This window comes from Apis cerana, linkage group LG4, assembly GCF_029169275.1.
Source record: "Apis cerana isolate GH-2021 linkage group LG4, AcerK_1.0, whole genome shotgun sequence".
In the NCBI taxonomy this organism is placed as follows: Eukaryota; Metazoa; Arthropoda; class Insecta; order Hymenoptera; family Apidae; genus Apis; species Apis cerana.
This window is the reverse complement of record NC_083855.1, coordinates 11,453,755-11,477,894: the sequence shown is the minus strand read 5'-3', so window position 1 is coordinate 11,477,894 and position 24,140 is coordinate 11,453,755. Positions and strand designations below refer to the sequence as shown.

General features: G+C 49.3%; 2 protein-coding genes across 5 annotated transcripts in view; one reads left to right on the top strand and one right to left on the bottom strand.

Moving 5' to 3' along the window:
- The window catches only part of LOC108002168 (protein O-mannosyl-transferase TMTC2), a 124,149-nt gene extending 122,242 nt beyond the window's left edge, over positions 1-1,907 (top strand). For 3 of the 4 annotated variants that reach the window (XM_062074236.1, XM_062074234.1, XM_062074235.1), the window contains 2 exons: positions 280-364; positions 1,274-1,907. In XM_062074236.1, the coding sequence (XP_061930220.1) occupies positions 280-364; positions 1,274-1,605 (417 nt within the window). In that variant the 3' untranslated portion in view covers positions 1,606-1,907. The remainder of the gene's footprint in view (positions 1-279; positions 365-1,273) is intronic. The other variant, XM_062074237.1, reaches the window with a different exon arrangement.
- Positions 1-23,293, bottom strand: part of LOC133666047 (uncharacterized) — a 28,394-nt gene extending 5,101 nt beyond the window's left edge. Inside the window, exon 1 of the mRNA XM_062074271.1 lies at positions 2,402-23,293. Coding sequence (XP_061930255.1) covers positions 22,218-23,129 — 912 coding nt within the window. The 5' untranslated portion in view covers positions 23,130-23,293 and the 3' untranslated portion in view covers positions 2,402-22,217. The remainder of the gene's footprint in view (positions 1-2,401) is intronic.
- Between the last annotated feature and the right edge of the window lie 847 nt (positions 23,294-24,140).

The window sequence follows — 24,140 nt, the reverse complement described above, 5'->3', positions numbered from 1 at the left end:
GTTTGACCGATAAATGTCGACTTTGTATCGCGGCGCCGCCGGTGAATTTTCATCGGTTCCGTGCCACCCGAACCGTATCGAAATTCCATTTCCATCTTTCACGCGGCTCTCCTCCTCTCTGCGCGCCAAGTGAAACGGAATCCTCTCTGTTTCTCGTTGCCCCTAATCGCATCGGGATAAATTTCGTTACACCCGTAACTCGGTAGACCGCTCCCAGCCAACGACCGTTCCAACGTTTTCGATCACTGATTCTCCTCTCTTCTTCGTTTCTTTCCACAGTCGAGCCGCGTGCTGGAGGCCGAGAGATGGTTCCTGAGAGCCCGTAGATTGGCGCCGGACGACTCGAGCGTGCACCATCATTACGGTACGTATCATCTCGCCCAGTTTCATTAATTTTCCAATCGAAAGAGAAGGAGTAGGCAAAAGGAACTCGATCTCAAGCGCGTTCTCCAAATTCTGATCGTACACCGCCTCCAGTATATATTAACGTAGTTTTTCCTCGACGAGAGCAAGGACTATCGAAGGAGGAAGAGATTCTTTTTCACGAATGGAGGAGGAGGAGGAGGAGTAAGAGAAGCGAGAGCTCTAAATACTGGTGTAATATTTTTCTTTGGGAGGTGGAAGGGGAGCGTGAAAACGGAGAAGGGAAGCGGCACGTCAATCGAAAAAAGAGACGAGGGAAAATGCGAACGGGAGGGGGACGAGAGCCAGCAACCGGAAAGAAGATCGACGGGTATTGAAATTCCGGAAAGGAATTCTTCGCGATTCCCGCTGCTCGTCGCAGTGTCGACTCGTGTCGTTTCGTCCTCCTCCCTCTCTCCTCCTCTCAACCGCATTTTAAACCCGTTCCTCGATCTCGGTTTGGCATCAGTCCCCCGCCCGCTTTTTCACCATCTCTTTCGAATATCCATCGTGTCTGTCGAATATCCTCCGTTCGCGGAGAGGGACGGGCCAACGGCCAATCGGTCGCCCGATTCTTCTTTGCGGCCAGGATTAATCCACTCCACGCTACGAAAAAGGAATCTCGCGTTGGAGAGTTTTCAGCCGCAAAAAACCCCGCGGTTTATCTCTCTTAGCGGGGCCACGCGTCATTGGGCAGTAGACCGCGGAGCAGTCGCGCTGAAATTTATATATCCTCGACGAGATTTCGAGGACGAAGTAACTGGCAACCTTTCCTTTTTTAATCTTCCGAAAGGAAGCATCCAAACGTATATATATATATATATATATATATAAAGAGCTTTAAAATTTGAGAGTATTGGTGGCTTCGCAGGACTGTTCCTGACGTCCCAGGGTCGACTGTCGGAGGCGGCCGAGGAGCAACTCCGGGCCGCGGAGCTTTCCAGATCCGATTACGAGCTGTCGATGGCCGCGGCGTCCGCGCTTCGGCAGGCGGGGCGGCTGGAGGACGCGGAGGTGTGGTACAGGCACGCGGCGAGGCTGAGGCCGCAGGAGGCGCGCAGCCACACGAACCTGGGCGCGATCCTCCACCTGAACGGGAAGTACAAGCAGGCGGCGGCCGCGTACAGCGAGGCGTTGAGGCTGCAGCCGGGCGACGCGACGACCATCATGAACCTGCACAAATTGGCGGCGATCCTCGCGTGACCACCACGACGCCGCCCCACCAGCATGGGAATCGACGAGAGATACGACGCGACGACCGCCCCACGAGACGAAGAACACCACCACCACCACCGCCCCCTACGATCACCGACTCGCCGTGTTCCCCCACCCACCCACGTCACCCCGATCTTCCTCCCGATATTCGTTTGTATCCGTCGACGGGCGCGCCAACGTCCCCGCGGGGCACAGCTAGCCGTCATCCCCGGGGGGACCTCGACGCGCCCCCGACTCGTATCGCCTGCTATGGTATGTAAAGAATAAAAGCTTCCTTTATTTTTCTCTAATCGAGAGCGTTCTTTGCTTCGCCTTTCCTTTCTCTCCATTGCGTAGCGGGCAGAGAAGAAGGTGCGAGGAAGGAGGAAGAGCTCTTCCGGAGCGCGCGAATTCTCTCACCAGCCCCTGGTGGCTGAGGAACACTCCATTAATATCGAATCTATTTGCACGAAGACGACGACGACGCCGCCGCCGCCGACTGGAATATTTAAGTTTACACTTTAAATCACACCCCCGAGCGGCGGCGCTCGGAAGCTGGGGGAGGAGGGAGCGAGGGTGAAAAAGACGGATGAGGGTAATACCGGGCCGAGAACCGGTAGACACTCGCGGTGTCGTGAGTGGAGGAGCGAGGGCGGCACGAGGGGGAGGAGGGTCAAGCTGGAGGGGAGAAAGAGAGAGGAAAGAGGGAAAGGAAGAGAACGAAGCCACCTGTCGCTCCTCCCGTCGCCCTAACAGGAGACAGTCTCGACAAACACTCGACAGGTGCCGCGGCGCGGTTACCTACCTTTATCCCGCGAAGAACTCGCTTCGTTATCTTTAAAGCGGAACTCGTCGAGACCAGCCAGTCGACCAACCACCGCTTCGTTTAGCCGCTTCGCTCTCCCGGCCACTTCGCGTGCCATTTCGTTCTTTCTTCGTTTTTCTTCTTCCTCCCCTCTTCTCTTCCCTTCTACGGATTCTCCCTCCCGTATTAACATTTCGCCACCTCCTCGACCTCGCCACCCTTCCTTTCGATTCCTCGATTCAACCTCGGCTCGTCGTCGATTTTGTTGGCCCACGAGAAATAAAACACTCCCCCGTCTCAATGATCTCCGCTTCTTTTTTCCTCCCACTCCCTTTCTTCACCTCGCTCCTCTTAAATGTCATTGATTTTTAGCCGCGAGCTCGTCGCCAAGACAATTTAGGAAAGGTATCGTTCCTCCCTTTTCTCCTCTCCTCTTGCCACGTATCAATCGTTTAACTTGTTTATCCTAATCGTATTCTCCGATAGAGATAGCACGTTTATTTCTCCCAAGTTAAAAATTGCTGGAACAACATTATCCCCCTTTCGAAAACAACTAACTTCGTTATCAATCCGAATAATATTCTCTCTATCTTTCTCGGTTCAATCCGAAAGACAAATTTCTCTCGGCAATGGATTCGGCTCGCTCGCGATTATTCCAACCCCAGCGAAAGGTATCCCCTTCTATTTTTCACCAACTTCGACGTCCGCGTTTGTCTATCGGGTTTCGTTCCTTATTGACATTCCATCCCCTTCCCGTCTTCCTGCGTTCCTTGTTCCTCTCAGGAGAGCAATAAGAGCCGGCCGAGCGGGACATTTATTATACGCGAAGATACAAAGGCGGCGCGAAACGGGAGGGAAGCCTCCTCCTCCTCCTCCTCGGTGAAAACCTCTCGCGGCGTCGCTAATGGCCTTGTTCTCGAAACAAGCTCGAGGATACCGTTGCCAAGACAGAGGCTCTCTGGCACGCGTGGCAAAGGAGGAATATTTCGTCCTTGAACAATGGACCAAAGCCTGAAAGCCGAGCCGGCTGTTTTAACGAGACCGATTACGGAATTCTCTCGAGTTCGAAGACTAATCGATGACAGGGATGAGTGGATCCTTGTTTTGCATATATATATCGGTATTAAAAGCTATTTAAAAATGTTCCAGAATACAATAATATATTTTAATTGGAAAAAAAGAATCGTTTAATCATCCGTTCGAGATAGGAAAGCGCAGAAACGAGTGGAAATAACGGAAGTGCAGCGATTGGTGGCCTGATGTTCAAACGATGCCGCGGCTGTGGGAGGGGAGGGGGGTGTAATGACTGATCCCATTGCGCGATCGATAAGTAATTAAGAGAGGTCATTAAAGCTTCGAAGCTTAATGAAATAATGTCAGCCGGGCAGAGCGATATTGGAATCGCGGGGAAACGAAGTATCCCGGCTAAAGGCTGGAAATATTATAAAAAGAAAGAAAAAAGAAAAAGAAAAGTCCGGAGAACGTCGTTCCCCTAATTTCGTTTCAAATCGAGAAGAAGGGGAGGGAAAGGGGAGGGATATATCGTCGGGATTTCGAATCGAAGAAGACAAGTGTGGAAAGGAGCGTGCACCAGCTGCACGCGTGATGAAATATTCCATAGGGTCGCGTCATTCGAGGCGGCAAGGTCGCGTGGCGCGAGACCAACCGGAAGGTCAAGTGCCACTTCCCCGCTCCCTTGCGCTTCCCCTTCCTTCTGACCTTTCCTGATTTATTCTCCAAGGGGACGGTGAAAAACGACCGTTGCAACATTCAACAGTCGACCCGCACCTAGAAACGCAAACCGACTCTCTACATAATTTACTCCCGAAACGAGGTAGCCAGTGGTGTAACGGACGGTGCTCCGTCTGCCTTTCCACGATCATCGCACCATGGATCCCAATTTTTCTCGGGGAACCAAACTTTCCCTCCCGAAAAATTACAACGAGATTTGTAACGCCAACCTCGTTTCCTATCCTCCGTTAAAACTTCGTCTGACAGGCTGGATTTTATCTCCCAGTATTTTCCTATTGCGAGTCTAAAAGTTCCTTTAACGCTTTTCAGATTTAAACGGAGGTGCAGCCGCTCATCCTGTCCTCAATTTTCAATAACGACCGAGGGGGAGAGACAGATAAGACCGGTTATAATAGAACAGATACAATTCGCGTTAGAATGGAATTAGAATCATCGTAGTCGTCGATCAGCCGCAAACGGTTAAAGCGAACCGCCATTCGTCCGTTCGTAATACAATTTCGCAACAATAGGTGTTTGCTCGGTAAACAGGATCGATTCACCGCGTTTGCGCAATATTCAGAGTCGTTCAAGATTTTCGACATGGATCCCTCGATACTAGGGGAAGAAGCGTCGACTGCTATCGTGAAAGAATAACCGAGGGGTGTGGATAAAAAGCGAGGCGGAAAAATCGTCCTTCCTCCGCGTCTCGATCAATCAACGTTCCCCTCCCCTCTCGCTTTTTCCACCTGCCGGCCCTTTTACCCTCTTACCCCCCGCCACTGTCGGGGGTTTACGCGTTGAAAGCAACTTTTGCCCGGCGAAACGCGACGGGAATGTCGATGAACGGCGCGCTACGCGACCCTCTCCTCACCGATCGTTTAACAACGCGGACGATTAAGCGGACCGTCAGCCAGCCAGCGCGGGAATGCTCCTGATTAATGAACCGGTCCTTATCGTCCTTCTGGATTACTCTCTTTCGCGAGTTTGGAAAGGGAGGTGGTTTGTACCCGCGACTCAAATTCGCACCAATAACGTCGCTTTTTTTTGGATCGAAAATAATCGGGAAGAAGTGACGCCGAGCGAAATTAGTTGGTCGAGATTAATTACTCCTTCTCGTGATCTTTCGTCTGGAATACACGTACTAATGCACGAGGAAGGGGGGAGGGATTTTCAAGGTGAAATAAAATCACGGTAAATTGAATGCTCCGAACGCGTACGGAACATTTAAGTGCATCGACTGCTTAAGTACACTTTTAAACTCGCATAAACGGAAGAGTCTTATCTATATGTATAAAAAAACAAAAAAAGAATGTTAAAACGGGATTCGAGTGGCTCACGTCGGCTTTTGAAACGGCTCTTTGAGCATCTCTCTCTCTTCAATAATTCGAATAATTCAGGGGAGAACGGGCGAAAAAAAATAAACTACGTTCGAATTCCTTCGAAACATCGGTTGTCGCGATATCGTTTAAAATTCCGTCGAGCGTTGCGATTTTATCAAGCGAAACGAACTTTCTTTCTCTCTCTCTCTCGATTAAACGGAGGAAAAAAACGGTTTACACGGAAAAGGGCCTTTCGAGCAAATACATCGAGACGAAATTGAACGTGAATACCGAGCATTTCCACTCGAAATTCGCTCGTCCCCCTCGAGTCGAAAAGGAAAACGGGATCCATTGTTCACGGGCGGTTAACGCGGCAAAGTTCTCCTTGGGATGCCTCGTGATCGAGAAGAGGGGATCGGGAGGTAATCGAGGCGTGCGGTGGCACGACGTTATTAACCTGGACGATTAACGGCCCGCGCCGAGCTTTGTTCAACGTTGAACGTTAATCGAGTATACGCGGGGCGCACAGACGAAAATACGGCGTGTATTCCGGCGTTGGAACGTCGGCCGTGGCCGGAAGTGGCTTGGTACGGCGCGCACGTCCGGCTGAAATATCCCTGTTAAACTAACATCCGCGCGCCGCTCAAGCGACTTCGCCCTGGCCGCGTGCAGCCGCCTGAAAATTAATACACGGTGGCACAGAGGAGGATGCGCCACGGGCTGACCACTCTACGGATTTATACCCCTTCCACGCGTATTTTCCCGGCCTCGCCCTCGCCGGGATCCCCGCTAAATCGAATTTCATCTCGCTGGATCGAGAAAGCTGGAAATACGGAGGAGGATCCCGTGAATAATTTCGTAAATAATTATCTTTACGGAACTCGCACGAGGTAGAAGTGTTTGCTCGCTGTGCGTAACAGCTTCGAACGTTTCTTTTCTTTTTTAAACACGGTCCTTTAATGGATGTTTTCATCTTTCGTACTTTCGAGTAAATCTTTCCCTCCAGAATCGTTCCCGAGGAGGGATCTCTCGTCTCTCGAGCTGTTCATCAATCCGCTCGATCGTTCCCCACGAGGAGAGGAGGAGGACGAAATTCGAGAGAGAAAGAAAGCTCGAAGAAACTTAATTACCGAGATATTTAATTAAGCCGGAGTTGGATTAACGCGGCAAGTCACGTTGAATGTTATCCGCGAGGAACGACGCGGTCTCCCCGATAACAACGCACGGTCGTCAACACGTTAATCACGGTAAATCGTCCGAAATACGAGGAGAAACGATTCAACGAGACGATAAACGTGGTCGGCGGTCGCATAGCGATACAACTGTGCCTGCGTGTGCGCGCGCGTGTGTGCCAAACGAGGGCAAAAGCGGTCTCCTCCCCACCTCTGGCGAGTCGAGAGGGATTTAATAAAAGCGAAGTGGGTAGATAAAGATGGACGGGGCCGAAAGCGACTTCAAAAAGCGAGATTGCGCTAAACAAGATTCAATTGTGTACCTGATGGAATAAAGGCCGGCGGATAATTTACTTTGCGCAGAGGACGGCGGCAGGAGGCGAGTCAAACAGCTGACGCCGGATACCTGTCGCGGACGGGTGCAACAATTAAGTTAAAAAAGTAATGGAAAAACGATAGATAGAGGGAGCGGACGCGGAGCAAGCAAATCCAGTTTCACCACGTCGCCACACGGAAAATCGTGTACCACCCACGCGAAAATCGGTCAATCGAATTGGAAACCTGTATATATATATATTCGAATCATCCTATCTACCCCTCCTCCTCCTCCTGCTGCTCGTTAATTTATCGAGCGCGAGCATCGAAACGAAACGCGTAAATAGCTCGAGATGGAGCATATGGGGAGGGGTAAATTCATTAATTCGCCCTATCCGCGGATATTTCAACGCGCGGCGCCATTCAAAAGGAGTCGAATTACCGGTGTGGCCGGGGATACATACAGCGCGTTAACAGCCGCGAGCATTAATAACCGGTGTTAACAGGGAACCGGTTACGTTTCAAAGTTTCGACCGACGCGAAATCAACTTTGCCGGTGCAACTGTCTGGCAACAGCGCTCTCCTTCCCGCGACAAACGCGCCCTCTTTCCCGCGCGAGACAGAAAGCTCGCAGGTTTCGCGGATTAGATAAATTTAGGGGGAGGATGATTAAAGGAGACTCGCTGCTGGCGAAAGGATCGCGCAGCTAGGGATTAGCAATTACTAAACAGCCTCCTAAACGGGGTCACGGGCTTTGTGCGAGCTGCTTCTTCGCGTTCCAAGAGTTTCCCCTACACCTTGCTCGGATGCTTGTCTTCCGAGATCTTACGGATTACGAGGGCTTCGAGAGGGAGCAGCTAGCGGCGGGGAACGTGGATGGAAAATCGAGCTGGACGACTTTCGTTCGCGGACTGAAGGAAGAAGAGCGGGAAGAGAGAGGGAAAAATGATTTGAAATTGATCAATCCGTTCCCTCGGTTTCGCGAGAAGATCAAATTGCACGAGTTTCCACGAGTTTGGTGGCAGCACGGTGTCGGGTCGTAATATCGTTCCGCGAGAAATCTCGAGAATTAATTAAAACGCGACGAGACACGAGACGCGTTGGAAAGACGGGTAGGTCGGTGACGGATGAGGGGGAGGGTTGGAGCAATGGTGGAAGCCGAAGAAAGGAGCGAAAGACTCGCGATGGTTAGGCTGAAACGAAGCCGGCCGAGTCGAAAAGTGGACGGCGACGCGGAATTTCACGCTCGTGACGAGGTTTATAATTAAACGAGGAGAGACTAGCTCGCTAATGAAAACAGGGCGTCGTCGTCGTCGTCGTCGTCGTCGACCGGTATTCTTTTCATAAATCATATCCGTGCCGGAAATCCACGGCCGAGCCTCGCGCTCCCGAGGACGTCGAACCGAGATACCTGCCGCTTAAAGATGCAAAGTCGGGACAGTTTTGTATTTTCTTCTCTTTTCTTTCTTCCCTTCTCCCTCTCCCTCTCTCTCGCTCCCTCCGTTTTGTTTCTGTTCGCTTTGGAACGAAGAGCGGGGAAACGTTTGCACGCATCGATGAGTCGAAAGAAGAGAATTCTCTGTATATAGTATACATATATATATATATATATGTTCCGATTGTGTTATCCCCCCCTCTCCCTCTCCCGTATAAAAAGAAACGAGACGGTGGAGCAAAATAGAAAAATTCGTGTGAACAAAGTTTTAATTGGGTTCAAATATTGCTGCCCCGGTAGGTACACGCGGTGTATATAACGAAAGCAACTCGATTTCAAACAATTGTACGGAATCACAATCAGGATCGGGAACCTGATTCTATGCGACTCTCTCTGGAAACCGCTCCAAAGAGATGCGGGGGCTTTAACGATCGTGACCCCGACACCGTTACAAATTCCAGAGAGGAAACCTCTGGCGGATGAAACGAGCGAGATTCACGAATCGTTCGATTTTCATCGCTCGTTTCGGAGGGAGCCGTACCCCGCACAGCTCGCAGCGGCGGGCTCTGTAACGGAATTCAAACTAAACCACTATCCCACCGTCCGATATCTTTTTATTCGCCTATGAAAAACAAGATTAATCCGAGGAAGTAATTAATTAGTGTCGTTTTTCACCTGTCTTCGCAGCGTCCGCCATAAAGAAAGGGGGAAAGGAGGACGTCAAATGCATCTCTCTTTTAAACGTATTACCCGCCCTCCGTTTTCTAAGAAAGAAGAATTCCCTTATCCTCCTCCCCTCGATCTTCCCAGAACCGAAATCGGGTTTCGATCTTTGCATCTCTTCGCGCGTGAAATCGTGGAAACCGTGATATTTCGCCTCGATCCAAAACAAGACGAAACGAAGCAAGCATCGCGGAGGAACATAATTTCCCGTTGCGCGGAGTATCTTGATGACCGATCTCGGTGCATCTCGGTCCCAAGGCGGACGATCGATCCGGATATCGAATGGAAATGAATTTCCCCCGTCTTTTTGCTCGCCGTGGAATCAAAAACCGTTTCGTCCCTTTGATTCCCTCACCGATTCCGCTACCACCGATCTTTCCTCCCGCGATCTGCTCTACCATCTCTCTCACCTCTTGTAGCCTCGCGTGAAGGGAAAAAGAAAGAAAAAAAAGAAAATCGTGCGCCAGTCTGAAGAAAAACCTACACTTTTCTGATATCCCGACGTAACAAGAATTCAAGGTGCTTCGAGCAGGTAATCACCCGCGACGAAATCCCTTAAATTAAGATCCCCGTCGTCTACCGTTCACGTTACGTCGGTTGAGGGAAACAAAGTCTCTCGGGGAGGGAGGGTGATGCGAAATATCGTGTAACGCGTAAACGCGCGAGCGCGTCTAATTAAGCGTAAAACGCGAGGCTGTTCCGCCCGACACGGTCGGCGACGCAATGTTAAGCGCGTGACGCTCGGCCGCCTGTGGCCGCCCAAGCCCAAGCCCTGACGAAATTGTTTGGCGTAGCCTTCGTCAAAAGAAAAGTTTCATTAGCCTAATGAAACGAGTGACTCGGGGAAAAAGGTAGACCGCGGCCCGCATCCGGGACACGACGGAGGGAAGAGCGGGGAGGGGAGGGGGAGAGATGTACCACGCCACGCCAGCACTTTAATTAGAGAAATTAAATTTTCAAACGAAACACACGAGGCCTCGACCCAACCAGCCAGCCAGTCGGCCGGCCGGCCGGTCGGCTGGTCGACCGGCCTCTCCACGCTTGCTCTCGCGTTATGTACCTGTTTCCGCTCGAGCCGTAAATTGCGAAACGATCTCCGTCGAATAAAAGTGCGCTCCTCTTCCGTGCCCCGGCTTTTTCGTCACTTTTCCCGAATATTTTTCTGGAATATAGCGTATTCGAGAGGTGGTGTATATAAAAATGTCAAGGGAAGAATTCTATTGACGCGGAGATTCTTCGATTTCTACGAACGCATTCCGATACTACGGGGTTCAGAAGGGGTAGTTGAAGAGAGTCGAAGAATTTTGCTCGAAAACGATGGAGATTAATTAGTAAATTGCGGATTTTTTTCGTAGAACGTGATCAAATGCACGAAAATTATCTGACAACAGCATGTAAAATGAACGTTGTGAATCTTTAAAATTTTTACATAAATAATTGCGAGAAATTTATTGAGAATATATCGCCGAAGTCACTTTTTATTTTATCCCGATACCTCAATCGATTGCCGAGATGTAAGTTTTCCATAGCGGTTATCACGGAGACTATGAATGGAGTCATAACAGAGTGACTTATATCTTCTCCGAGAAATGCTACGTGCTGCGTTCTTCCTTTAAGAATCCTTCGCTCGTCTGCAAGGATAGGTAGGATAGACGAGCGAGAAGCGTGTAAATAACACGAGGATGGAAACGATTAAAAATTATCTTTTCCTTCGAGGTACGATACTCTAGAAGTCGTGTCGAAATAAACGAAAGAGCGTTTCAAAGGGCAAGATTCTGCGCTTCCAACGATTCGTCGATCGAAAATCGTCGCATTCCAAGTTACGGCAGTTTAAATTTTTCCTTATTTTTAACCGAGTTTCGGGAGAACGATTAAAAATGATCAAAGTCGTGTCGAAATAAACGAAAGAGCGTCGTTGGTTGATCGCGAATCGCTATCTCAAAAGTTATAGCAATTTAAACTTTACCTAATTTTAATACGGTTTAATCGAGTTTAAAGCTAAATTACACGATGATATTCCGTATTTACGTCACTCGCCGCGAAATGACGCGTATATAAAAGACGTGTATTTGCATGTATGAAAATTTACACTCCTTCCAATCAGCATAAATCCCGTAACTCTTCGAGATTAAGTCGTCGACGAGAAAATAAATACGAGATGGATAAAGTAAGTCTTTCTTTCTACCGCAGAAATATCGACGCGATCTTTTGAAAAACGACGCGGAATGGAACGAATAGAATTTCAATTAGCGTTGTTATCGTTTCCGGAGTGCTCGTTGTCGAAGCATGACTTCGTTTAAACTTCCGCGAAGCATCGAAACGAGTTTGTTTCCGATCGACCCCCGACTTTTTGCCGGCCAGAAACGCCGACTGAATTATTAAACGTCCGTGTCCACACTCTTGTCGTTTCCAACGGAAATTACCTTTTTTATTTTTTTTTTTTTTAACGATTAATCAGAACGCAACTACAAGTTTCACCCCCTCTCACCCCAAGCTTTCCATCCGTTCATCGATCGAGATTCATCGTTATTGTTTTCTCTCGCTCCCTCATTTCCCTCGGCATCCCTCGACGAATCGCGATATCGCGACGCTCCCTCCCTTCCCCCATGGGAATTCCGACCGCGCCGTTCGTAATCCATTTTGCCCTCAATACGGGACACCAAATAAAGTTATCATCGCCTTCGCATCTAGTCTTTCTTCGGTTACTCATCCCCGCCCCTCCCTCGAATTCTGTTAGCGAAGTTAGTTCCTTGCTATTTTTATCGCGTCTGAGGGCAGAGGGCAGACGATTCGTGGATTTATCTCGATGGAACGAAATTTGTGCGGACGTGTGTGGCCGCGTGCGGGAAATACGAAATAACAAGGAGGAGAACAACAACGGGACGGATGGAGTTAAACAGAGCGAAAAACCGATGAAATCGAGACAAAATGGAACTGTAATTTCGAGGGGATGATGGATATTAAAATTATCGGAAGGAAGTGAAAAAGAAAAAAGAAATTGCCCCGGAATCCGTGGCATGTAATAATCAATCTAACTTGGTCTCGATACCGAGGGGGAAAGGCCGGCTCGCAAATTATTTAACGCGGCGTGCGGAATACTTTCGCAAACTCCATCTCCATTAACCGACTTACCTCCAAGTTAACCACTCACACCAGTGACGTGGAGCTAACCTCATAAAACTTGGGCCTTGGTGATACCTTATTCAATGAACCGTGCGTTGACCAGATCACAGCCGTCTCTCTCCCTCCCTCCCTCCTTCCCATCCAGAAACGAAGAAGAAGGAAAAGAAGAAGGGATAATTGACGAGGAGAGGCTATATTCTCCAGGAACGTGATATCGCCAGCGATGGAAGGAGGGTTTCGTACTCGAACCTCCTAACGAGCTGCCAACTCGTTTTACTCGCGATCTCGAACGCTAAACAGGGTTAGAGGCCTCGACTCTCATTCTCCTCGAGTCACGTCCCCTTTCGACGTTCGCTCGAGGTTTCCGTCCAACCATGGGTTTTCGGGGACGCGCGAGAAGGTTCGGTCCCGAGGAGAGGAAGGAAAGAGGCTGGTAACTACGACTGGCAAAGGCGGCCGAGTCTTTTTTCGGGAGAGGGAGGAAGGAAGGAAGGAAGGAAGGAAGGAAAAGAAGGCTGCCAAGACTCTTTGGTCTTGGCTTCTTGGGCGGTAACTCGATTTGTCGCCCGTCTTGAGCCAGATGGATCGGAAGTAGACGCGAACGCCGGCCGCATTTCAAGCAGGCTGTCCCTCCGCTCCCCCTCCGCTCCTTCCCCTACGCTTCGCGTGTTTTGTCGGCCACTCGTCCTCCTCCACTACCACTACCACTGCTGCTCGACTCCTTCTTCGCGAAGCAACAATCGGTACTTGCGCCCCCTCCGACCGACCAGTCCGACGAGTTTACCGACGGTTCATGGCACCACCGGTATATCACCGTGGAAATCCAACTTCGGATTAACTTTAGATTAGTTGGACGTTTAAATATTACAAGGAAGGAGGAACGGTCGCGAACAAAAGAGAGGAACAAGGACTTAGAGAGGATGTCTCTCTGATGTGATTTCGCGAAAGTTAAATTAGCGCTTCTTCTGCTGGACTACGTGCTGGTAATAGTAGTGGTAGCAGTGGAGAGAGATAACGTCGCTGCGTTTCTGCTTGGACGACGAAATGGAAATGGAAAAGCGGCGAACAGCGGCGGTTGATCGGAAATCGCGTTCGATGTTGCGCCTCGAACTTTCTCCTCTTTCCAAAGCGAAAAGAAACCCCCTCTAGGATAAACACCTAGAAGAGGGAAACAAGATCATCCAACTCCCGAGCCTAGCCTCGAATAAGCATCTGTCCGAGAACAACATTCCGAACTTTGTAAAGTATCCCTCGTAACGACGGTATTACCCGGATTTCACCCGAATCCCCCCGGCTTTGCTCGATATTAAGTCGCCGAATGTTTGAATTCGCTCGGCGGAGAACTCGCGAATCTTCCGATCGACTCTCGTAAAAAGTAAATACGAAACGCACGCGAGATAGGGAGGGAAAGAGAGAGAGGGGAGTGGAGAGAGGCGCGTTAAAGAGAAACTTGACGCACCCCCGCGAGCACTCGAGACAGGCTTTCGTGACCGACTTTCTAACGAATCGTTCTCTCGATACAACAGCCCTCGAGCCGTGGCGCGATATAAAAGACACGGGGAACCGGAAACGGAATTAAAAAGACGGTAAGTCGTGGCGAGGGGATAGGGCAACAAGGAAAGGGAGACGTACGGTCGAGGGGAGGAGAGAAGCAGAAACGAGAATCGGAGAAGCGTAGGGTTGAAACAGATATATATATATATATAATATATATATATATAAAGGAAGGTCGAGCATCATGGAGCCGTGAGTAGGAAGAGCAGGAGCAAGGCTGTAGTAGCGAGAACCGGATGAGAGGATGGAGAGGGCGAGTGTAGGTGGATAGGTGTATAGAGAGGTGCGGGTATCACGAGTAGAAAGTGCCGGGGGTGCCATTAGCGGGGTGTGTTTTGCGCCCGGGTCGCACGATCAACTGCGAACCTCTCCGGCGCGAGGGTTGCGGAGGACGGTCGGGGAGGGGAGGGGAGAGGAACCCTCTATTGTTGCCGCTTTACCCGGCATGCATATTTAACGCCTGCGTTCCCCTTCCCCTCTTCTCTAATTCCGTTTCGCTCGCACCCTCCGCAGTCTCTCTGTTTTCTGGCCACCAACCGGCGTACTCCACCATCGCCGCCGCGCGCTCTATCCATCTATCGCGCTTTAATTTCCGCGCCTCGAATCACGCCAGTGCGAGTACGCAATCACACGCGCTGGATAGACACTCGCGATTCGAAAGAACCAAGATTGGATAGGGGAGGCGCACAGTGTCCCCAGAGAGAGAGAGAGAGAGAGGATGAAGCTGGAGGCAACATGAAGAGGCTATATTCTACATACGACGAATCGTATCTTCACTTTTTCATCCCTTAATCGGTTAATCGAGGATTATCGTGGACTCGAGCTAATTATTCCTCTCCGGTCAGGGAGAAAGAGAAAGAGAGATTGAAATTTTTACGAGTTGGATCGAAAATTCGCCTTCCTCTTCTCGAAGGAAGAACCGAACGAGCTGTTGTATCGATCCCGCTCCCTCTAATTGAGCGGCCGTTACGCTGTTTCCGCTGGAACAAACGTTATTTTCCGCGCGACGGTCCCTTAATCGCGTTATCATCGGCGAGCAACGGTTTTCAACGTTGTTAAATTCGCCGAAATTTCGCCGTTCCCTGGCGAAACGCGAGACGCGGAAGACGAACGAGGCACGCACGTGCGCGTATTATCGCCCACGCACGCACACACACACGGACTGGCTGTGTGCGCGAGAGCAGCAACGAGAGCCTCGTAACAATTTTTCTCATGGTTTTTAGCTTTCAGCCTCGAATACACGAGCGTTTTCACCAAGCATTTCCCATCCCCTTTCCTCGGTTTATATTAACTGGCTTTGGAGCTTTAAACAGACGGCCGTGACGAATAATAAATTCGCGACGAATTATCAGAGTTTAACGGAGTAGCGCGATTTCATCGATTAAAAGGCGTAACGTCGCGCAACGTTTCTCTTGGGAGAGAAAGGGGGAGGGATCGTTTCGAGGAAGCAAGGAGGGAGAGAAAGGGGGGGATGGATGGGTTCGCGGTGACGATGAAACGATGGTATATAATTTATTTTTACACCGCAATCACCATGATAAATGCTGGAGCATGGACAATGGGGTACGTCAAAAACGTCGATATGAACATCGGCGGACAAAACGGCGCAACAGCGAGTTACGGGACTGGATTTTCTTTTCGCCACGATTAATTGTTATCGTTCCACGCGGTCCTCTCCATTGTCGGGCAAGAGATGAAAACGTCAGCTAACAATAACGTACCTAGGACTAACTGGCCGGTGGCGAGTCGTATTATGCCTTCGAGAGACGAGCCCATCTCTCTCCAACGAGCGAATACCTTTGTTCTTATTACGTTCAACGATATCGAGTGTTTTTCTTCTTTTTTTCGATGATAAAGCGCTCCTTTTTTCTATCTAGTTTTTGTACATATATATATATATACGGTATTTCCGAGTATTTTTTCGGGGGACGTATGGAAAAAAAGGAAAAATGTGAACGAGTGCAAAGCAAAAGTGTAAACAAACGAATCAAATTCCCAAATAATTTCTAACGAAAACCAATTAAATTCCGTTACCACTCAAACACTTTTCCCCATCCGATACGATCATTTTAATCCACTTTGTATCCTGTACTTGGCCGTTAACGAGGATCGTTGTTTAAACTATAGGGGCTATACACGGATGAACAGGAGTATACCTGGCCGAACATACACGTTCTAACGACGTTCGAATTCCATCGGGTTATATATAGAGCCGATATAAAAACCAGTGGCCGTATCCGATACGTCGAGTATCGTAATATCGTTGGACGACGATAATGAAACACGGATGAAGCGATGGATGACCGTTGCCCGTCAAACGGATGGAATTTAATATATTGTCCGGGCTAACGTACAATTAATTATCGAGCCGGCTTGTACCGGCGGATACGGGGAATGATCATAGAGTGAATAGGCCGATACTCATATTGTTTGATCATTAGCCTCGTTAATTATTGCCTACGCTACTATAACCCCACCTCGCTTTACGTCGCGCATCTGTCATTCTGTCGTCGTCCAACGACACGGTTAACGAGCCGTGCGTGCACGCGACTTGGAAAAACTCGGGACCGATTGAAAATCGTTCGATAAATTTCCCCCTCCAAAAAAACAAAACGCCATGATATGCACGCGTGTGGATCAATCGTCGACAATTTGGGAATATATCGTGGAATATTTCCGTGGAATATACCCTGTGGAGCAGGAAAGAAGGGAAGAAAACGGCGAATAGCATCGTCGTGGCATCAAGCTTATCTCTATCTCTCCTCGAAACAACCTCGCACGCTTTTGAACGGTCCAATGCGCGACACCTCAAATGCGAAAAATAAAAAATGGCATCGAGCGTGGAAAAAGCGTGGAATTGAAATGAAAATTTCAAGCGTTCCGCGTATTTCGAAAATCGTGGACGATTAAACGGGAATAAGAGAGAGTGCTCGTGTTAGGCTTACGTTACGCGCAATTTAGTTCGAAACTGAAAAGGGAGAATGCGAGAAGATGAAAAACTTGTCCTCGCGTTGAGAAGATTCGAGATAAAATGCGAAAAAGAAAAAGAGATCGGAGAGGAAAATTCGGATGGGAAATTCGTTTGGAAAATTCAAGGGCCGCCGAAAGTTTGCACGCTGACGCCACTCCATCCACCGCAAAGTTTATCCGGGCCAACTAGAACGTTTAACGGGCGGGGGAGGGAAAAAAAATTTGGGAAAAGCAGCGGGCCGCTCGTGAGCGACACCGTGAGCGTAACGAGGTCAAGCTGAACGCGTTATTTAAACGTTCGAGAAGAGGGAGGTCCACGCGTTCGCCATCCGTCACGCATCTCAACGGAGACATATATTTCTGAACGAAATGGGAAATACTCGATCGTATCGAAGACGAAGTTCTCCCAGAAGACGAAATTCGGCGAAATTACGGCGAAACAACTTTTCCTCCCATCCGCGACCTTCGTCTTCCGCGCGACTAATCCTGACTCGACTAGGGCTGAAATTCATTACGAAGTTGGGGGAGGGAAATTGAATGACTGGAGGAAACGCGGTTACGGCAAGTCTGTGAATTATTTAACGCCCGTGTCGAATTCGTCGTCGTTACGCCGTTGCAAACGGCGCGTCATTAAGGCTGAACGACGTTTGTGAACGACGTGGTGGCCGCGCGAAAGCAACGAATTCGGGCGAAAAAAGGAGAGGAGGGGACTTTAACTCTGCCCGGAAAGTTTTTGGAACAGCGGATTGGATCGGCAACGTCGCTATTCGTGACCGCGAATAATTTATTATATTGGCAATTCGCACGGGTCGCGCGCGCTTCACTCCTCCTCCCCCTCCTCCCCTCCCGGATCTCGCGCGCGTCGGCCGGATTTATTTCAATTTATTCGATCAACCGAACAATCGCTGTCCATTTAATATTACTTCGCTCCGCTCTTCCTAACGACCCCCCTCTCATTTTTAATAGGGAGCGATTAAACTCGTTTGCTTTTCGTTTGTCCGCGATAATTTACAAATTTCCGTCGCTTTCCGACTTTTCCGAAAACGGAGGCAAAAACAGTTTCGAAAAATGGATGTGGAATATAAATGGAAAACGTGGTGAATGAAAACGGAGGAACAACAACAACAATCTTTGCACGACGGTTGTAAATTGACCAGGCCTCGGTATTTTATCCCCCAACTTTATCCCACTACCAGTGTTCCTCGCCGAGCGTGGAAAATCAGATTAGCGAAATGTTATCTTTAGACCGCGGGATGAGATTACCTTTCGTCGACGTCGCGATAGGATATTCGTCCCTTGACAAATATTAAATTTCCCCGGGATCGAGAACTCCGAGAACGAGAGAGAAAGAGAGGGAGGGAGGAAATTAATTCGATCGCGATCACGCGAATCAAATTTTCTCGGCCGCTCCGTTCGCGGTTGTTTCGAGCACGATCGAAGAAAAGAGTGCGTGACGCGGCTTCGCAAGACACTATTCGCCCCGAATTAAACTCACGCGCCCCGTTTTTTCGATAATATTCCTCCGATCCGATATTTACCTATGTAACAATTCCCCTTCTTCCTTTGAAACCCCCCGTTCGATTAAATTCTCGAGAACCGACGATGCTCTCCTTCGTAGCCCCGATTTCGCTCTCCTCTCACTCAGCGTCAGTCGAACGAGTCATCGAGACGGTTTTCGCATCCATAATTATATACAACCGCGTTTCTTTTTTTCCTCTCTTCGCGTCGTTGTTCCTTTCGAATTTCTACCCCTCCCCTCCTTTTCCCCCGCTAATTCGTCGCTTCGAATTCGCGCGCATCGATGCCGTGCCAGTTTCTCGTGTCGTCCTCCCCTCCCTCCTCCCCGGTTTCGGTACTTCTCGTCGTCGAGCACCGGTTTTAATTAGATTTTCAATTAGATTTTAAAATGTGGGGGGACGAGCGTCGCGAGCAGCCGGCTTTGTCAACGGCACGCGTGCGAGTAAATTACTTTTCAGCGACGATTACCTACCGCGATTAAAGCCTGCTCCGCATGCAGATACGTATGCGCTTGCACGAACGAGGCCCGCTGCAACAGCCTCGTTTCCCTCCAACTCCTCCCCCACACGCATCCTCCCCCGACACTATTTCCGTCCCGCAGAGACGCCACTTCCTCTTTCTCCGTCTGCTTTCCGTCAACTCGCTCTTCGACGAGGGCCCTTCACGAATGCACGCGATTACCGGAAGTTCGTCGGCGGAATTGCACGTTTCCCGAAAGAGGGAGAGAGACGAGGAACAGTCTCGCGTTCGAAGCGAAACAATGCGCCGCGGATCGACGATCTCGAACAGCGAGGTTCCGTCATTTTTCTTTCTCTCTCTCTCTCCTCGTTCTCTTCCTCCTCCCTTTATTTTCATCTCTCGATGGAACCATGGATGGATGGATGGATGGATGGATGGAGAAGCAACGTAATCGTCGAGACATTCCACTTTTCGCGAACTCGATCGATCATGACTCGTGAAACATATTGAGGTGATTTCTAAGCGATCCTTCCCTCGCGAGCGACGTTCCAAAGGATCTCGGCCCATCCTCGATCCTGTGCTTCGATCTTCGAGTCGTTTCCAGCGCGCTAAATCTTGATTGCGATACGATCCTCCGGTATTACGTTTAATTTGGTGTCGAAATTATTAGTCCTCCACGTGCGCGCAGAGTTACACTGGGATAGGTATATAACTGTACTTGGTTTCTCACAATACGCGCGATATCACCTGTTAACTGTTACGTTATTCCTCGGGGGACGCCCGATTCGATCTAATTTGCAACCCGACTCTCTCTCTCTGACTCCACCTCGGACGCGCGGTCGCGAAAAGATCGATACGAAAAGATTTCGCGAAATCCTCCTCTCCGGAATAACAATAAGGGTCGTTTAACTGGCAGTTGTTGATGCTGCTGCAGCATCGAGTTTTCTCGAAAATTTTCTCCCCTCCCTCTCTCCCCCCTGATTTCAATAAAACGCCTCGGGGTAGCTCGGGGTAAAGCTTGACTCGCACCAACTTGGCGAGTTAATATCTTTATGAAACGATAAGGCGGGGGGATAATGAAAGCAACGAAAGGGTCGCGTGATTAAGTGCCTCGCCGTCTCGCGATAAATGAATTCCGGCTGCTGGCGAACCATTCGCGAACCTCCCTCCCTCTCTCTCCCTCCGCTGACTAAGGCGTTAAATATTTTGAGAAAATGACTGGGTCCCTTCGCCTCGAAACCCTCAACTTTTCAATTATCCTCCTCTCGCTCTCCATTTTCTCCCCCGTTATTCCTGCTACATAGATAGATAGATAGCTGAGAGCCGGCCGAGCGAGAAACAGCAAAGTTTACGCCTGTTCGAAAGACAAAGCGCAACTTCGCCGGGGAATGCTAAATCCCTATTGAACGAGAGATTGTGGCCGATCGCAAAAGTGCGCTCGAATACGTTACGTCTTGCGAGGAGAAGATCCCGTTCCGCGTGATTAATGAAAATTTGTGCGATAAACGTAAATTTTGAACGAGAATACAATAGTATTCGTACGATTTGGAATAACGTTAGAAGCCGTTAATTTCCCCGAACTTTTCACCGAGTACAAAATTTTCCTCCGTTCCGAAGAAATGAAAATTTAAGGATCGATTCCGCTATAAATTCTATAAACGCGTTCACAGCGTTTCGTGTGAATCACCTTATCGAATTCGTGTATAACGCGTATATGAACACGTTTTTTCGTGATTGACTGTATATATATATATATACCTTCCAACGAGCAGTGAAAATTTCCCGCTTGCTTTATACGATTACTTTATACGTGATGGAAGATATCGTTTCAACGAAAGTCTAGTCTTTATTTAAGCCGCGTCATTAACTCGTTCTTCCTCCGAGCCGTTGGATCGTTCCAAGATTTCCTTTCATCGAGGAATTCATCGAAGGATCCATCTGGCGGCGGTTTCACGAAGTCTGTGCGGAGCACGTGGAGCACGCTTTCAATTGCTCGTTTTACGATGAAAATCAACATTGGGAAGCCGGACCGAACGCGAGCAAATATCATCCAAGTTTCCCCTTCGCCCGGAACTCTCTCTCCCTCTCTCTCTCTCTCTGTTATTCGCTCCTTTTTTTACACCGACCGGTAATAAAAAGGCAAATGAAAAAGAAACTCGCGCACTCTCTACGAGCATAGGCCACGATTATTTGACGTGCGTCAACGCTGCTGTGGTACGGTTCCCCCTCCTCCTGCCTCACTTTCCCACGTCATTCCGCGGAAATACACACGCGCGTGAACTGATTAAACGTTGTTCGCGTGTCCGGCGAAACAAACGCGAGCAAAGTGAGTAATTTTCATTAAAAAACTCGGGAGAAACCAGAAGAATTAATTCCTTCGTCTTTGCACTTTCCATCCGACGGATATTTAAATCGCTCGTTTATTTCTTTAGAGAGAGAGATGAATCGAATACGGAGGGAGAATCGAATATTCGAAGGGAATGGGGCAGAGTTAAATTGTCAGGCTGAGATTATATGAACGGAGATCGCGGGAGAAACCGTTCGAGTCGAAGCCTCATTTAGAGGTGGCGAGAAAATTCGGTTCAAAGACTTGGCTTGCAGCGAGCAATGAATCTTTCAAAGCTGGCTCTATCCTCCTCGTTTTATTACACCCCCTACCTGTCGGTCTCGAAAGTGCCAATTACGCAGCCGAGGGCTCGAGAAAGAGAGAAAGAGAGAGAGAGAGAGAGAGTGCCTCGCGACTTCTCGATTCTTTTAATCCTGGAAACAGGATCTCGTGAACTGATTGGAGGGGGAGGGAGGGGACCAAAGGTTAAGCGGAGAAAACCGAGTCGGAGGGAGGGCTGAATGGAGGATAAGAGAACGTCTCGTAGGATTATTCCCCCCATTGTAAAGGGGAAAGAAAGAAAGAAAGAAAGAAAGGAAGGAAGAAACTATCGGGAAAAATTCGATCTCGCTTTTGATTCGCTGGTTGAATTATGCAGAGGATCTCGCTAAGATTTGCCAGTGTTTTCGAAAAGCTCACGTCAGGAATTTCAAGGGAAACTACGTATATATGTATAATGCGCGTATATGTGTGTACGTATACGAGCAAATCTTTCGAACGGCGGGTTGTTGTTGCGAAACACACTTATCCTTAAGGAAGAAGAAACCTGGGGAGAAGACATTGAAAGAGAGGCGGACAATGGATGCGACGTATGAATATGGAGAACCCGTAACTTTCAAGCCCCTTCGACGTGTCTAACGGTGACGTCCTACCACCATTCCGCCCGAAGGAAGACGAGGCTACATCGAGAGCGAGATCGAACGCCGTTTTTCTTCTTCGATCGCGTGCACGTGTGAAACGTGTAACGGGCGGATGTTTCGGGGAAATCTTATATCCCCCAAACACGGAAAAATGGGGAAAATCCGTGAAGGAGGAATTTTTAACAAGTGAATGTTTTTCTATCGATTTTGCACAACTGCAGCGATTACGTGTCGTACACGAGAGGGAATATCTAAATTCGCGTGGGACAATGGCCGGATAAATCGAGGAATACGAAGACGAGGAAAACATTTTCAAAGAAGCATATGCTATATAGAAAGGAAAGGGAAGGAAAGGAAGAGGAGAGAGACGTTCGAGATACGAAAATACGGAGGACGGGGCGCGTCAAAGGGAGAGCGGCACTTTTGTCCCCGGCCACGATTTTCGAGGGGTTTTCGGGATTAAAGCCGCATAAATCAGTCCGGGGGTCTAATCGGGCAGAAAACACAGTCGGAATTGAAGAGCGAGGCGTAGAAACGAGTCGATCGTGTGCCAGAGACGATTGTGGGGGGAGGGGGGCCGAGGAAAGGGAGAGTCGACGTCGTCGAGCTCGATAAATCTGCCGAGGGCCATAGAACAATTCGACGGTTCGTACGAGTCCGCCGCATCCGGCGTTTACCGCACGATAGAAAGTATCCGGCCGAACAACCGTGGCGCCAAAGAAGCAACCCGCTCCTTCCTTCCTCCCCTCCCCCATTCTTGCGCACCGCCTCTCGAAAATAACGAGGAGGAAACCGCAGGATCTCTGCCAAACACCGCGATGCATCCACGAAAATTGAATGCGGAGGAAAAGAAGGAGGAGGAGGACGACGTCGAGAAGAGGTCTCGAAGAGGAGATGGAGGATGTAAGATGGGAAGGGGGAGACGGCGCGACTCGACGCAATCTGTTCGCGTGGAGAGAACGCGAAATCTGTGGAACGCGAGGTTTCCTGCTCCCCCTCCCCCTTTCCCATGGATACGTATCGTGGAGAGACATTACGCTTACCAATCGTGGAAACCAATATCGAAAGCCCGAAATTTCCCTCGACCAGACAGCTGAAATGGGGACACACGGGAGAGGGGATGATTGGACAATGACAATGGCGGACCGAGACACGGCATACATAGTTGAAATAACATCTGGAAAACCGGGGAACCGGGTCTGTTGTCCTCCCCCTCCCAAGATGGAGCATGCGTAACGACGAGTGTCGTGGACGAGGGAGCGGAATTCCGCTCGGGTCGAGATCGTGCTGGCAAGACGGCCTACGTGGAATGTAATAATCGCATACCCGCAGGTGTAGCTTTATTTATAGCGGAACCTTCGACCCCGATATATTCTTGCGCGTATTCGCAGAATCTATATATACACGGAACGGTTTCCACTTTTGTCACGGATCGAATCTGTTTTTATCCAGATTTATTTATAAAATATAAATAAATTTTTCTCGACCACTTTAATCGATGAATATTCTCGAGAAGTTAATAAAAAGAAAAGTTGTCGTACCATATAAATCCCTTTTTCTTTTCTTTCCTTCTTCGAAAGGATCGAAAGAATTTTCCATCGAACGCGTAATGGAACGGTGGATGAATGCTCGCGAATATTCGATATCCGCGTACGATAAGAGCGGACGATTGTTCGCTCGAACGTGTTCCCACCGAACACGGTTCGTTCATTCAAGAAGATCATCAAGAAATTCATCACGACGAATTTCCCCCTCCCTCGAATAAAACCAACGACCCTCCCTTTCCCTTGGACAAAGAGGTTCCCTCGGAAAGAGAGACGATTGAGTTTCTCCCCGGGAAAACAAGATGGAGTAGCGCGAAACTCTTGATCGTATAAATACGATGTGTCAGGAGGGCGACGCGTACGGAGCTGAAACGCGTTTCCCAAGTTTCCCGAAGTTCCGAGGGTGAGAGGGAGGGGGCTTTCTCGCGAGATGAGCGGACCAGCAATTCCCGGGGTTCGTCCCTCTTCTCGGTTTTTCCGGCCGAGAGAGTGGGAAGATCCCGAATCGAGGGGGTCAAGAATCGAGCGAAGGGGAGGAGAAGGATGGTTGGTGGAATGGGAGGGAAAAAAGAGGAGAAGGAGAGAAAGAATGGAAGGAGAGAAGGAGGACGCGTAATTAAATCAAAGTGG